Genomic DNA, 14,468 nt, shown 5'->3' with positions numbered 1-14,468 from the left:
TCGTCTTAAAGTTTTTTTTTTAAATGATGATTATCATTATTACATTACATAAACCAAAATTAAGCGAGTGGCAGAGAGATATTTGCATTTTAAAAAAGAAGAAGAAGAAAAAGATGTCACAGCTGTGGTCTTCACTGGTATTGAGAAAAAATCCCGATTCCAGCTCGACCGAGACCGACAAGACCTCGATCTCAAGAGTACTTCAACACGAGTAACACAGATTTAAGCAGATTTAAGATTTTTTTTTTTATAGTCTATGGATTTAAGTCAGCAGACAGTCTATGTGAGAGTGCTGCCCCCTGCTGGAGACTTTATCACATTTCATCCGGAACTCTAGCGACCGTTTCCGACGGTCTATTTTCAGTGTTGCACAAAACAATGCACACGACACCGGGCAGAACAGAAACATGACTTGGAGCCCAGTCGGCCTGAGCATTATTGACACTCTGTGGTGTTTCCTGGCTTTGTGTTTCCTCGTGGCCTTCTGTGCTCACAAAGCCTCGAGTAAATATGAAACGAGTGGTTTATACATGTTATTTCAGGATCTTATTCGATACGGGAAAACAAAACAAAGTCTCAAACGAGACGAATGGCTACGTGTGTTCGACGTCCCTAAAAGGTAACTGAGATTTCACAAATTCATTTGGCTAAAATAATATTGTTTTATGTGATTGTTTACCTCTTAAGAGTCTAATAAAGGACCTCTCCTCTCCTCAGGTGGTTCTGGCACTTCTACGCCCTCTCTGTCTGCTGGAACGGCCTCCTCCTCCTCAGCTTCATGCTCCAGCTGCAGCCCCGCCCGTCATGGCTGACCGGGCTGATAGACGTGTTGACAGGAACACCAGGCACCGGTGGTCCAAGTAGGCTGACATCCCTCTGAAGCTCCTGTTCTCCCTTATTGATAGTGCTTTCATTTTCATTTCATATACATATTACAAGTACATAATGGTAATCAGTAATCACAGTCACCAGACTAACAAATAATACATTGTTGTGGGTTGTTATCCCTGTCATACCTAAGTTTGGAAACTTGTGGTTTCCACAACGAAATCTAGACATACACATCCTTTCAGAGGGTCTTAAGATAATCAGATATGGTTAAAAAATGAAGTCTTCTTTAAACATATTATACCCATCACATAAAGGATTACCGTGTAGTTTCTCATACCATCTCTGTAGCTCCATATCAGACAATCTTCATTTAATCATTGTTAGGAATCAACGGTCCAGTCAAGTGTCATGCCATAAAAAAGATAACCCACATTCATCAAGAAAACTATTAACTTTGGAAATCCATTTGGACTGATAAATGTTAAACAAACACGACAGAGGACATTTTTGTTGCCTTACAACTGGTGTCTGTGGTGGTGTCTGATGTGAGTCCTGTCTGCAGTCCCACAGCTGTCCACTATCCTGGTGCTGCTGCTCCTCTGGCTGCACTCCCTCAGGAGGCTGCTGGAGTGCCTGTTTGTCAGCGTCTTCTCCGGCGGGTCCATGCATTTGGTGCAGTACGCCTTCGGGCTGGGATACTACATCGTACTGGGGCTGACGGTGCTCTGCTCAGACCGTGCGGGGAAAGGTTAGACTGGAGTTAGTCCTCTGTACATCTGCCTGTCACTGCTTCCCACTGTCTCACATATATGATGTTTGTGCTGTTTAGGGAGTGGTCCCCTCCTCTCTCAGCTGGACTGGCTCCACGTGGCTGGATTAACGCTGTTTATCGCTGCCTCACTGCTGCAGCATCAGTCCATGGTCCTGCTGGCCAGGCTTCGCACCGGAAAGTCAGGTCAGCTTGTTGTCTTCCAGCGTGTTTTGAGTCCTTATTAATGCTGACCATCTCATCTCATTTCATAAGAACATCATATCTACATTAAGTGTGTTGTTATTGCATTATTGAGTAAAGTTGTTGCAAATTATATAACTAGCAGAGATGCACAACTTGTTTTACAGATGGTGAGATGAAGCAGGTTTAGAAAAGGTTTATTTCTTGATGCTTCATGTAACCAGGTCGACATCTACTGGCCAGAATGTAAAACAGGCAAATACACATATTTGTGTCAGTATAAGGGAAACCAAGACTTTTTTTTTTTTTAGTCCAACCAGATCTTTATAGTATAGTTTACTGAGGGCAAAGTTTATATCATATGAATCAGATGTATTGTATCAGTCAGGTCAGGGCCAAAATCTATGGAAGGTTGAAAGACCTGCAAAAAAAAAAAATTGATTATTATTATGAGTCAGTATCAGTCATTTCATTTTCCTGAAAAACAATCCCAAAATGATAATGTGATTTGTGACTTTATAACAGGGTTATTATAGTTAACCAAAGCCAAGACTAAAACTAGAACTAGCAGTGAAAAAATACTTCAGTAAACTGAAATAAAAGTGAAAATTACAATTTTTATGAAAACTAAAATGAGCAATGCAAAACTAACCTTAATTGCCACAATAATAGACGCACCCCAGGCTGATGCAGACAGAAACGTTGAGAAAGAGGGTGATTTTCTGCCTCGCCGCTGGTCTCACGTTTGGGCTTGTTGTGACAAAACGGTAGCTCCTATCAGAAAAAGTAGCAGACCGTGAGCAGCCAGAGGACTTTCTGAACGCCTCGATATGATTAGGTGTTATTAAAGTAAATGTTCTGTAAACACGAGTTAAAAAACAGTTTATCCTTTATCAAATAATTACACATCTTAATGCAATTTGGTGATATTCAATTTATATTTTAGCCGTAGTTTTAACTGAAGTGAAAATTGTGTAGTCAGTGTGCACTGTAGGCAAAGAACATAGATTGTGTAAAATGCCCACTTCCTTCTTTATTACAAAATCACAACTTCTCAACTGTGTAGGGACCAAGATGATGTGGGTGATGATTTTTTTTTTCTTCCCTGCCTTTGAGAACAACCTTTTACAGAGCACAGATGAGTCTGCACTACAAAAAACTCATAACCAACTTGTAAAGGCCTGATTAAACTCATTTCTATCTTCTCCCAGTATTTTTGTGGATCCCTGCCATCCACTTATTTCTTTATATACAGATTAAGGTTTGTCAAACTGAATTCTTTGTCTTTCAGGCTTTTGAAACCGTAAATTACAGCTTCAAGTCAACTTACGACTTTGTAGCATTTCAGGCAACCCACTCGTGTTTTTCCGACCTGTTTTACCTGTGAAAGTCACTATAACGGCCACTCGTAACTTCCGACCCGTGAACTCGTACCAGATTGAACTGGTATGACTTCACAGGTCGGAAAAACACGAGTTACGAGTTTCCTTGAACGCACCATAACAGTCCTCGTCCCTACGTCACCACATTCACGGCGTCCCTTGGCTGCACACACAGCCCTGCATGCCGTTCTCTCTCCTCATTGGATAAAAACTGTAGGATACGATAAATGTTTTCTCCTCGGCTCAGAGCAGAGCAGAGTGACTGACAGACCCGTGTTTCGGTCCAAACACTCTATGTAAGTGATTGCTGTCGGAAGATATAACTATTTGAGACTTATATTAACACAAATATATCATTTACTTCTGCTTTAACTAGGCTACATGCTCACAGCAAGCTGTGTATCAAACAGCAGAGCGCCAAGCCGCTTACTGTGATATCAAGGAAATATGACCATAATAACCGATAATAGAAAACGATCTTTCTTTTTTTTCGTGATCTCGTTTTATCTCCCAGCCGTAGCTGCAGCTCAGTGGAAGCTTAACTGGCAACCTGGAGGCTGAAATGCCACAGACACTGTGACTGGGAGAGAGCGCTGGGTGGCACCACATGCCATCACGTAAATTCAAAACATAAACGTAATTTGTGGTCTGCAAAAAAAATGTATGCGAATGTTCTGGCTGTACTATTGTTGTCGGTGTGATCAGTATGTTATATCAACATTATTCCTGAGTCTCTGTGAAATATTAGGAGGATTTTATGACTATTTGCTTTTGATTTCTTACATACTGTTCCTTTAAAAACAAATGAAAAATAGAATGAAAATTAAAATAAAATGAAATAAATTACATTAAACAAAATAAAATAAATACAACTCAGTAAATAAATAAGTTATACAAGACCAAAGGATAACTTTATAAAATAAGCTAAGATAAAAGCAGGATAAAAATAATCAAAAGTAAATAAGTAAGTAGATAAGATAATAAAACCTGAAACAATTGTCTTAAAGCTCAAATAGGACTGCCAAGCTAAAAAGGTGGGTCTTGAGTTTGCTTTTAAAATTCACATTTCACATTATACATCATTTAAACCCTTGTTAATCAAAAATATCAGTTAGTGCAGCATTAATTTAACATAGTAGTAAATGTCTGTGTACAAAGTGAACTGCTGTGTGATTCTTTGCTGTGTGTTGTCTTGCAGGAGCAGTGCAGACTCTGGCTCACAGAGTGCCACAGGGAGGCTGGTTCGAGCTGGTCTCATGTCCACATTACTTTGCTGAGCTGCTGATCTACGTCTCTCTTGCCTTGGTTTTCGGAGGCCTGTCTCAAACATGGTGGCTTGTAGTCTGTTATGTGCTCTTCAACCAGTCACTGGCAGCACAGCTCTGTCATGACCTTTACATCAGTAAATATGAGTCATACCCACAACATAGGAAAGCACTCATACCTTTTGTGTTCTGAGGAGTTGTCAGCACTGGATCGTGTTATGCACTGGGTTTTGGGAGCAGTAAACTGCTAAACAAACGCACATCTGAGGAGCTGAACATGCTGGTGAAAAACTCAACTCCCTCTCAGCGTTGATTGACAAGCCGCTCGGGGCTATGCGGAACTGCTCAGTAGCCAACAGGACTGTGACAGCTCCAAACTGATGAGAGGTGGAGCAGGGCTGCAGGATCCTACTCTTTCGTCATAATAATGTCTGATGACATATTATTCCTATGACAACATACAGATGTATGTTATAAGTTGTATAAGTTGGCTTTGAACATTTTTCTTCTTATACCAAATTATAAAATGATCAAGTTCAGAATACCAGTGTATCTATCTAGAGGTTTTGGTGAAACCAAAATATATGAAGAAATTACAGAATATTGTAACACAAGCTATTTTTGTTGTAACCGCACTCTTTACTTTTATCTTGACAGTAATATCCTGCTCTCATAGAAACATTTGGGTTTTGTAATAAAAAATCATTCTGAACCATAATATACAATCAAATTAAAAACTACACTCATTGAAAAGACAACTGTATATATTTATGTTTAATTGCTCTGCTCACCTATTTGTTGTATTTATTGTCTATGTTTACAGTATACACAATGGTGACAATACGTTGGTCATCTTTGGCTGAAAAATTATTAAAACCACTAATTGCACAAGTGTGTGAGCGCTTGCATGCTTGTATCAAAAATCTTATTGTAGGATAATCAATACTGAATATTGAGACAGGATGAGGTTATTTGATGACAGTGAAGTAGTAACTAACTGCATGTGGTGATAACTTCATAGTATTTTCCCTGTGTGATTTTAAACCATTGAATTGAGTACAGATAGAGCTGAAAGGATTTCTTAGTGACAGCAATACTGTCCAATCACTGAACTTTCCATCGCGTACGTCAGCCTACATCTGAGGTCATCCATCCTACGGTCCAATCAGCTCACTGATTCCGTCCTCAGGACTTCTCCTCAAGATCCTAACTTCCGTCTTGAGCTGGCTCGGTCTTTCTCGTCGTGACGTGTATCACGGAGTACCACATATTGTGCAGGTTGCTAATATGAAGTTAGCCACTCTCGTTGTAGGTGATATTAAGTAATTCGCGGAAGATAAATCAACACGCAAACCGAGTTGGGTCCGAGCTCCGGCAGCAACGATGCCTCTGACGGTCGGCGGAGGACACGGACGGGCTCATACAACTGTGATATGCGTCTTGTTTCCGCTCGCCGCCGTGTTGTTGTTGTCGGTCGGAGTTGCCGCTGTTCCAGAGGAGCACAAACCGGTCCAAGAGCAGCCCGCACAAGAGGTAAAAGTTTCGACCTCGTTTTTCGCGGTTGAACACCTTATTACCGTCGGTGAGCGGCAGGTTTTGACGCTGGAGCCGCCGCTGCCGCCTAGCATCACCGAGCTAGCCGACATGCTAACGGGCATGTCACACCGAGTTCCGGTGTCGAGCCCGAGTGGGTAAAGTTAGTGTTTCACGGCTAAATATATCGAGTAAACTGAATTAAAGGGCGGATACAGCGGGTGTGCTGGGTGTTAGCATTGTAAGGTCACTCTGATAATCCACCCCCAGCGTTGTTTACATTTTCATGGCAGCTGGGACAGACATAGGCTACAACAAGTCCGTCCTTTTAAAACCAATTGTGTGTACGTTAAGTGAGCTGACCGCCATGTGTGCTGCTGTGTTGATCCTCTGTACAGAAAGCTCCAAGTCCTCACCCACTGGGCCAGGTGGTGGTGTCTGAGGATGACTCCACCAAAGCAGACCTGGGTTTCATCCACGCCTTTGTGGCCTCGATCTCTGTCATCATCGTCTCAGAGTTGGGGGATAAGACGTTTTTCATTGCAGCCATCATGGCCATGCGTTACAACCGGCTCACCGTGCTGGCAGGTGCTATGCTGGCTCTGGGACTCATGACCTGCCTTTCTGGTGAGTAGAAATGTGTAATGACGTCTATACTGTATTTTAAGACTATTCCTTCTACCATGAGCGCTCACATTGCCCTCCTGCCTTGCAGTGCTGTTTGGCTATGCCACCACCATCATCCCCAGGATCTACACATACTATGTGTCTACTGCCCTGTTTGCCATCTTTGGTATACGCATGCTCAGAGAAGGGCTGAGGATGAGTCCAGATGAAGGCCAGGAGGAGCTGGAGGAGGTGCAGGCAGAGATCAAGAAGAAGGATGAAGAGGTAAAGACATTTTTTTTTACCAACACTTAACACTTTAATAACACTTTTACCCCCAGTTCATTGAGTCGTACCCCTCCAAGGCGACTGTAAGTCGTTAACGTCTGACTACACATGCATAATTTATCTAGTGTCCCAGATAAATAGCACCATTGCTGACTGTTTGCACTCTCTCACCTACACTCTGACTCAGAGGTAGCTCACATTACCTTATCACCAGGAATTGAAAAAAAGATAATGTGCTGCTTGGATATGAGAAAAGGGAAATGAGCAGTTAAATCTGTCAGGCTGAAGATTTAAATGTGGAATTATATCAATCAAAAATTAATGCTTAAACTTATTTTTACTACTGTTAATCAAGGTTTAAAAAAAGAAGCCAATCACAGGACTGCATGGGATTCTGGTTTATTATTTCTGTTGCAGCCGTTATGGATTGAAGTCAGGTTGGTTGTCTTGGGAACCCCTCCCTGAACGTATCTGAAGTAGCACTTTCACAGGTAGTGAGAGAAGAGCAAATTGTAGCTCATACCCATTGTGCTGTGGACTGTAAAGTATCTCAGCTGACTAATCCTCTCATCTACTCTAACAGCGTTTAATTAAGTAAATGAACTCCCGACGCTGCCTTGGTGGTAGTAGTGTACTCCTTTGTGTAGCAGAGTGAAATGTAAAATGAAGAATACTCCCCCCGTCCCCCCTTTTTATCCAGTGATTCTGTTCTTCACTTTGCCCTCTGTTGTGTCCTCAGCTTCAGCGCTCCAAGCTGGCCAACGGCTCTCCAGACGTGGAGGCCGGATCAGGCACCACCATGCCTCAGGGAAAGTGGCACAGCTTCATCTCCCCCATCTTCATCCAGGCCCTCACCCTCACCTTCCTCGCCGAGTGGGGGGACCGCTCGCAGCTGACCACCATTATTCTAGCTGCACGGGAGGTTCGTTGCATTTATTGTGCGACGGGTTTATTGTTTGCTTTAAAACGTGTTGCCTCGTCACATGTCGCATGTCTGAATGTTGCCCTCGGGTGGTCCCGCTGAAAAACAAAATCCTTTGTTTGTTTTTTTGTCGAGTAACTCGCACACACACTGCACCACTATGTCAGTACACTGCTAATTAAATGTTTAGGCATCTTAGGCTATACTTTTCTCTGACATTAACATGAAATGCTTTTTTGTTACATTTCCCAGGATCCATTTGGAGTTGCAGTGGGCGGTACACTTGGACACTGTATGTGCACAGGCTTGGCTGTGATCGGGGGCAGAATGATCGCCCAGAAAATATCAGTCAGAACAGGTGAGTGTTGTTGTTGCCGTTGTCAGTCTTACAGTGTAAAACAAAGTACAGCCCGTGGGCCACAACTGGCCCACCAGAGGGTCCAATCCGGCCCGTGGGATGAATTTGCCAAGTGTGAACATTACATAGAAAACAGAAGTGGTATAATATTGTTGAAATTACACTTAATGTTTCCCAAGAAATGTCATCTTGTTCATAATATGTTTTGTAAAAGTACAGTTCATTAACTGTAAACATCTTAAAGGGATAGTTCAACATTTTGGCAATTTGCCCCATTGCCATAATCCCTATAGTTTTAGGAGTAGGTTTCTTACCTTTAATTGTCGGTGCAAGCTATTTTTAGAACGGCGGAGCTGTTTTCGAGGTAAATTCATGCAAAACCGCTGATGCGCGTTACTGTCGGGGGAAGTTTCTCGGCAAGCAGTCTCTGCATTTACCTCTAACAACTCCATCTAATAACGTTCCGTTATTATCTCATAGCGTGGTGGATGTGCAGGCCACAACTTGACCATGAGAGCGTCTTGGAGTTGTTGGATTGTGTATTTGATGAGTTTGATGAGGGAAACCAAGAAATCCCATTAGCCTCCGTAGCGTAGCTCTGAGCAGCCCGCAGCTCTGCTCCACCGTTCTAAAAACAGCTTGCACCGACAATTAAAGGTAACGAACCTACTCCTAAGACTATAGGGATTACAGCAATGGGCCAATTTGCCCAAACTAAAATGAGTTTGACACCCCTGGTGTAAAACATAAATATAATTCAGCTACATTCAGTTAATAAGCAAGTCTCTCTGGCCCCAATCACAATTGGACAGCTGTAAATATGTCGCCTCACACCCTGAATTAAAATGCATCTCCACATGTCTTGAGTGACAGTTCGCGATCCGATCACGCTTCCCTGCTTTGTATGTAAATGAAGAGGTATGTGTTGTTTTTAGACGCTCCAACTATGACAGATGGTCCATTGTCAATGTGGTGGAGAGATGGAAAGAGAGAAGTGGACAGAGGGAGAGAGGGAGACAGAGAGAAAGAGGGACTGGGGAGTTAGTGAGTCATTTCGCTGTGCACTTTTACAAAAACATTGGGTTCTATCCATTGGAAATATTGTCACTTTATTATAAAACTTAGTCAGGACAAAGAAGGCCACTGGAGATTCACTCACATTGTTAAAAGAATGTGATCAGGAGTGATCAGATGTCAAACAGGCCCTCAATGTGTCACGGGTGCATTCACACCTGAAATTAGAGCTGGCTGCTGGTGGCCAGCTCACCTGAGACAGATGTTGCTGTCGCACCTGAACAGGGCCACACACAAACAGTGAGTCAAACGGAGACAGATTTTTGTGGACAAACATATTGATTATTAAAAACGTCTGTTCCGTCTGTGATATCAGATAATGTTTTGAGTGTGAGTGCACAAGTTCTAGTAGCTCATAATAATTAGTTGCAGCGTGCTGAGTGAGCTGGTTGATCAGTGTTTAGGACAGTTTTGTCAGGCAGGTCATTCTGCTGCTTCCTCCTCAAGTGATTATCCAGCCATTCATTTGAGCATCAGTCAATGTTGTGTGTGTGTGTGTGTGTGTGTGTGTTGTCATGGCAACGGAGTGACGGAAGCAGCTTCCCTTTTGGCTCTTCCTAGAGGATCATGGAGGGGATGAGATGCTGCAATGAGCTGTGTTTTAGGAAACATTCATGAATAAGTGTCTGATCATCCTCTAACATACCTGCTGTTGTTGTTTTCTTCTTTGTCTCCATAGTAACCATCATTGGAGGGATTGTTTTCCTGGCGTTCGCCTTCTCTGCCCTGTTCATCAAGCCGGAATCTGGATTTTAATTGGATAAAAAGACTTTACTTTGTACATATGTGTAAAAAAAAAATGGTCCAGTTGCTGTAGAGAGACTGTAGTTTTGATTCTGTTTGTGTCCAACAGAACATGTGACAAGGTTAAACAGGGAGCCAAAGTCCCACCCCGCCTCCCCAAGAGAGCCTCTGTTCCACTGCAGCCTGTTACTCAGAGGGGGAACTTAGCATTAAATAACATGTTTCCAGTACTAACCTAAACCATGGGAGAAGTAGTCGTTGAACACTAACTACACACTAAATTCTCATCGAGCAGGAAGTACCCAGTGGCAGGTGTTAGTGGAAGAGAGGCTAGCTAGAGGAGAGCAGGCCTGGCTGTGGCTTTCTGTACGACCTGTGTCCTCATCATGGGGGGTGTGTGAGAGAGAGAGAGGACTGGTTGGATAGTTACTGACTGCTGCCCTCTGACCTGCTCCTCACGGGCTCTGTGGTTCAGACCCGGAGCCGACATGCAGTACTTTTCCTCACACTCGCTCAGTCTCTGAGCCCCGTTTCAAAATCTTTGCCTTGCCTTTTTTTTTTCTTCCCAATGTTGCCTGGTTGAGTTTTGTCTATTTAACAGGAGCCCAGGTGCAGGGGTCACCCAGTCTCCTCTCTGGGTTAAACTCTTTGCTGCAATCTATTAAAGTCTCAGAGGAAGTGGGCCTGGTGTGTACTGTGAGGAAAAAACTGAACACAGAACCAACGGCACATATTTAAGATGCTGCTCGAAAAGCTGAGATTTTATGAGGCATCACCGATACATTTCCCTCGGTCTGACTGTTAAGACACAGCAGCAGTTTTCTGTTGAAGAGAGGGAGACCTGAACCACTAGAATACCTCTGTCCTGGTGTCACCCTCACACCTGACAGGTCTGCATTAGGTACAGAGTCTGGTCCACAGCCATTTACTGCCCAGAGTCAGTGTGACCGTGAAGTCACCACCATGTTATTTTTGCCATAAGCAGCTGCACCTCAACCAGCAATGTACTTAAGACCTACATCTTTCCTTTTATTTAAACTGGTATGTATTTATTTAGCTTGATTTTTTTCTTCTTCTTCTTCTTAGCATATGTACTGTAGACACAGAAAGGGTGGGAGAGAGGGAACACAAGAAAACAAGGAATGGAATATTTTTTTAAGTGAACAGGCCAAAGCTGCGTTGTCAATATTTGACAGGCTGTGCCCGGCTGTGAAATATACTTCAGTTTGTGATACAGGTTGGTTTTGAGATGCCTATGAATCCAAAATGCTCAATAAAGATGTTTTATGTGTTGTCTTAATTTTCTAAAACCAATCATTTGTGCCGTGTTGGAGCTGAACAGTGGAGGCAGAGAAACACACAGGAGAACATTTCATATGGATTTATTTTCAGATCAAAGGGGAGCAAACGACTGATACATTTGCCTTCAAAGGTTATGTTTTGATTTCTGGTTTGGCTCAAGAAATGAATGCACGGCTGCCGACATCCAAGTGAGAACACACGCACACACCAGTGGCTTTACATCATGTAAGCTTTAAGAGAATGAAGTTTGAATTTTGTTATTGAGACGAGGGTTGAATTGAAAATGTAGAGGCTGAAAATGTTTGAGCTCAGACTGAGCAGCAGATGGCAGCAGCAGCGTGTCCACTGCCTCGCTGCACTCTGAGAAATGCAAAGTGAACAGAAGTTCATAAAACTAAGTTCTCATTTTTTGTAAAAATGTAAAAAGTTTTAATCATATTAATAATGTAGTAAGTATTTTTTTTATATGCTTAGCAATGAAAACTTCTCCTATGAAGACATATTCTATACAATATGCATTTTATATAAGTGTTTATAAACTATCCACCTACCTGACAGGAGAAGCTCCAGTTCAAATGCATTAATTAACATTTACAACCATATTAAGGCTTTAGATTAGAGGTAAAACAAAAAAGAATCAGTGAATGTGTTTTATTAATCTTAGATATTAAGATATGTTGCTTCTCTTTCTTAAATCAATTAAAGTTTTATATTTTTATAGTTAGAAGTGTTAGAATGGCCATTAAATAATAATTATAATCTGTGGCAAATTAATTAAAATAATAGTCAGTTGCAGCCCAATTACAGATGATTTTAGACATTCAAGGGGAAAAAAATTATTATGGTATTAATATCATTATACATGCTGGTAACCACTTATAAGTGATTAATGACAAGGTTTAACTCATAAAATTGTGGCACTTAGTTACATATTTGTCAGTAGATGTATTTTAGGCCCAATTGTCTTTATTCTATTTAATTTATTGATTACAGAAAAGAGTGATGATCTGATGCAACTACTACTACTACTCACAGCCTGCTGATCCTGCAGTACAGCTTATGAACCGTGATTAAAAAAGGGGCATCAAACCTTTAAAGCGATGTCACAGCAGGTGTTCGTCTTCACCGTTGAGAAGCACCTGCTCTGACATGGAAAGTGGGGGCGTGACATAAACCAACAGGACACAGTGTGAGGATTAAGCTGAGAGAACGACGACAGGTGTTTCTGTGGAGGAGTGTCCTGCAGCCGTGAATTTCCTGAGCCGAACATGAACGTCACACAAATATGAAAGTGGAGAGAAAACACTGAGAGACATTCAGAGTTTCTAGTGTGTACATCAGAACCACACAACATTTAACACAACGCACCGTGTCCTTCTGTTTTCAGGACTCGCCTCCTGGACTCTCTTTGGATACAAAACATTTTCCTTTGTGATTTTGAGACTTGGAAAAGAACCAAGTAATGATCACTTTAAAAGGCCAATACAGTCATCGGATGTTGTGTACTTTATATCTCAACTGAACTTTGCATTGTGTTTCAAAATGTGCCAATTTGAACCATTTCCAGCTCGATGTAACATTTGACTGGGAGGTAAAGATTCAATATGAACACTGCAAAAATCAACCTTTCAAACTGACACCAGTCATTTGCATAACCATAAACTCACAAGTAACCAGCTCGTTCTGAGGGGGAGAGGTTCAACAGTCTTTGTGTGTATGTCACAGTTGGTTTAGATCCTTTGTGCCGTGTTGGTTTGGAACTTCACATCTACTTTTAATTTCACATTAAGTGCTGCTGCCTTTTTTAAACAATTAAGTTGTCATTTACTCTTTGTCTCACTCAGCCTTAAACCTCTTTATTCATGACATTCCTGTTCATGACACTTTGGTACATTCTTTCAGGTTTATTGCACTACCCTATAATCGGTGCTCCTTGAATGCAGCACCAGTACGCCACCTGTGCAGGTTTGAGAATAAATGCCATGTGATGGAGAGGGAACTGTTGCGTGTCTTTCTTTTTTCTTTTGCAGCACCACAGCTGATGCCAGTGGAGAGATCCAGCGGTGCTGTGTAGTTAACTATACTGTGACTAAATGCAAATTCAAGTAGCACAGAAACAACATAGCAGAGACGGCAGGTGCCAGGGACTATATGAAGGAAAGAACTGAATGAGATGTGGGTGATCGCAGGTACAGTGGGAACAGCAGCTTCAGTTTATCCTGAATATAAAGTGGCTCATGGCAAAGCTGAGGGTATCATACGTACATGTTTAGTATGAGACCTTGTAATGATGGTTTCATCCACATCATGTGGAGATCAGGTTTTTGTTGAGAGACGATGGGGGGTCCAACTAAAATTATGTATGTAAATAAATAAATGACACTCAAACATAACATTGATACTGGTTAAAACAACTCCAGATGTAGCCATGTACTGTACCACAAAATAACTGGTCAGATATGACGTAAACGTCCATGTGTAGTGTGTTCATAAATCAGCTCTTGGTGAAAGTATCATGCCCACAGAGAAATTCATACAGACTGTATTCAGAAAACTGAGCTTTAAAACCAGCCGTCTGGACTTCTGTGACTTTGTGATGTCACAACAAAGCAGTCACCAGTCCCCGCCATCCAACATTAATAGAATTGGATTCAATGGATGTTTAACCTGAAGTCTGCTCTGTTTTTATTAGATCACTCAAGAAAAAAGCCAATCAGAAGAAAGGCTCCGAGCCTCCTCTCTTCTGATTGGCTGATCAAGCGGGCGTTACAATAGCTCCAGGAGCTGTAAAACTACACTGAGGTGGTTTTTACTTCTAAAAACCACAAATGTATTTTCTTATGGATCAATTCATCACATTAAACACTGTTTGTGAATGGGACCTTTGAACAAAGACCAGTCACATATATCTAAATGAGAGTTCATTCATTTACTGTAGCATCTTAATGCAAAGGTAGTAATGAAGGGTATAAATGATCTTCTCAAACTTTGCTGGTCTTCAGGAACCATCAGTCCAAACAGCAGCTGTTACACGTGTTGGGTTCATCTCTCCACTGGCAGATCATCTTTTCTCTGACTGAGCTACTTTAACCCGTTAGACAGACCAGCCTCTGGCTCCAGTCCTGTATCTCAGAGCAGTTACGCCACAAATGAGAGTTATTATTAGCATTTTTCCACTGCTGCTCAAGGCCAAGCTTCAACCAAACATGAC

General features: G+C 41.9%; 2 protein-coding genes across 2 annotated transcripts; both read left to right on the top strand.

Annotated features, from left to right (window-relative positions):
- Window positions 1-390: 390 nt before the first annotated feature.
- On the top strand, window positions 391-4,623 carry srd5a3 (steroid 5 alpha-reductase 3; the record flags this gene model as incomplete). Its single annotated transcript, XM_083969572.1, has 5 exons — window positions 391-619; window positions 718-860; window positions 1,394-1,579; window positions 1,661-1,786; window positions 4,364-4,623. Exons 1-5 carry the CDS (start codon window positions 408-410, stop codon window positions 4,621-4,623), a joined length of 927 nt encoding a protein of 308 aa, XP_083825698.1. The 5' UTR covers window positions 391-407.
- A 1,035-nt stretch (window positions 4,624-5,658) lies between these two features.
- Window positions 5,659-11,662, top strand: tmem165 (transmembrane protein 165). Its single transcript, XM_083969407.1, has 6 exons — window positions 5,659-5,963; window positions 6,362-6,590; window positions 6,679-6,854; window positions 7,597-7,779; window positions 8,032-8,137; window positions 9,891-11,662. Exons 1-6 carry the CDS (start codon window positions 5,814-5,816, stop codon window positions 9,965-9,967), a joined length of 921 nt encoding a protein of 306 aa, XP_083825533.1. The 5' UTR covers window positions 5,659-5,813; the 3' UTR covers window positions 9,968-11,662.
- Window positions 11,663-14,468: the final 2,806 nt, after the last annotated feature.

This window comes from Trachurus trachurus (genome assembly GCF_905171665.1).
Source record: "Trachurus trachurus genome assembly, chromosome: 4".
NCBI classification, from domain to species: Eukaryota; Metazoa; Chordata; class Actinopteri; order Carangiformes; family Carangidae; genus Trachurus; species Trachurus trachurus.
This window is presented reverse-complemented; position numbering and strand designations above follow the sequence as displayed.

Excerpts from the sequence above, each read along its gene's own strand:
- tmem165 (XM_083969407.1), top strand. The coding sequence starts at position 5,814 with ATGCCTCTGACGGTCGGCGGAGGACACGGACGGGCTCATACAACTGTG. Across the intron at positions 5,964-6,361 it reads AAGAGCAGCCCGCACAAGAG|AAAGCTCCAAGTCCTCACCC; the intron begins GTAAAAGTTTCG and ends TCCTCTGTACAG. Across the intron at positions 6,855-7,596 it reads TCAAGAAGAAGGATGAAGAG|CTTCAGCGCTCCAAGCTGGC; the intron begins GTAAAGACATTT and ends TTGTGTCCTCAG.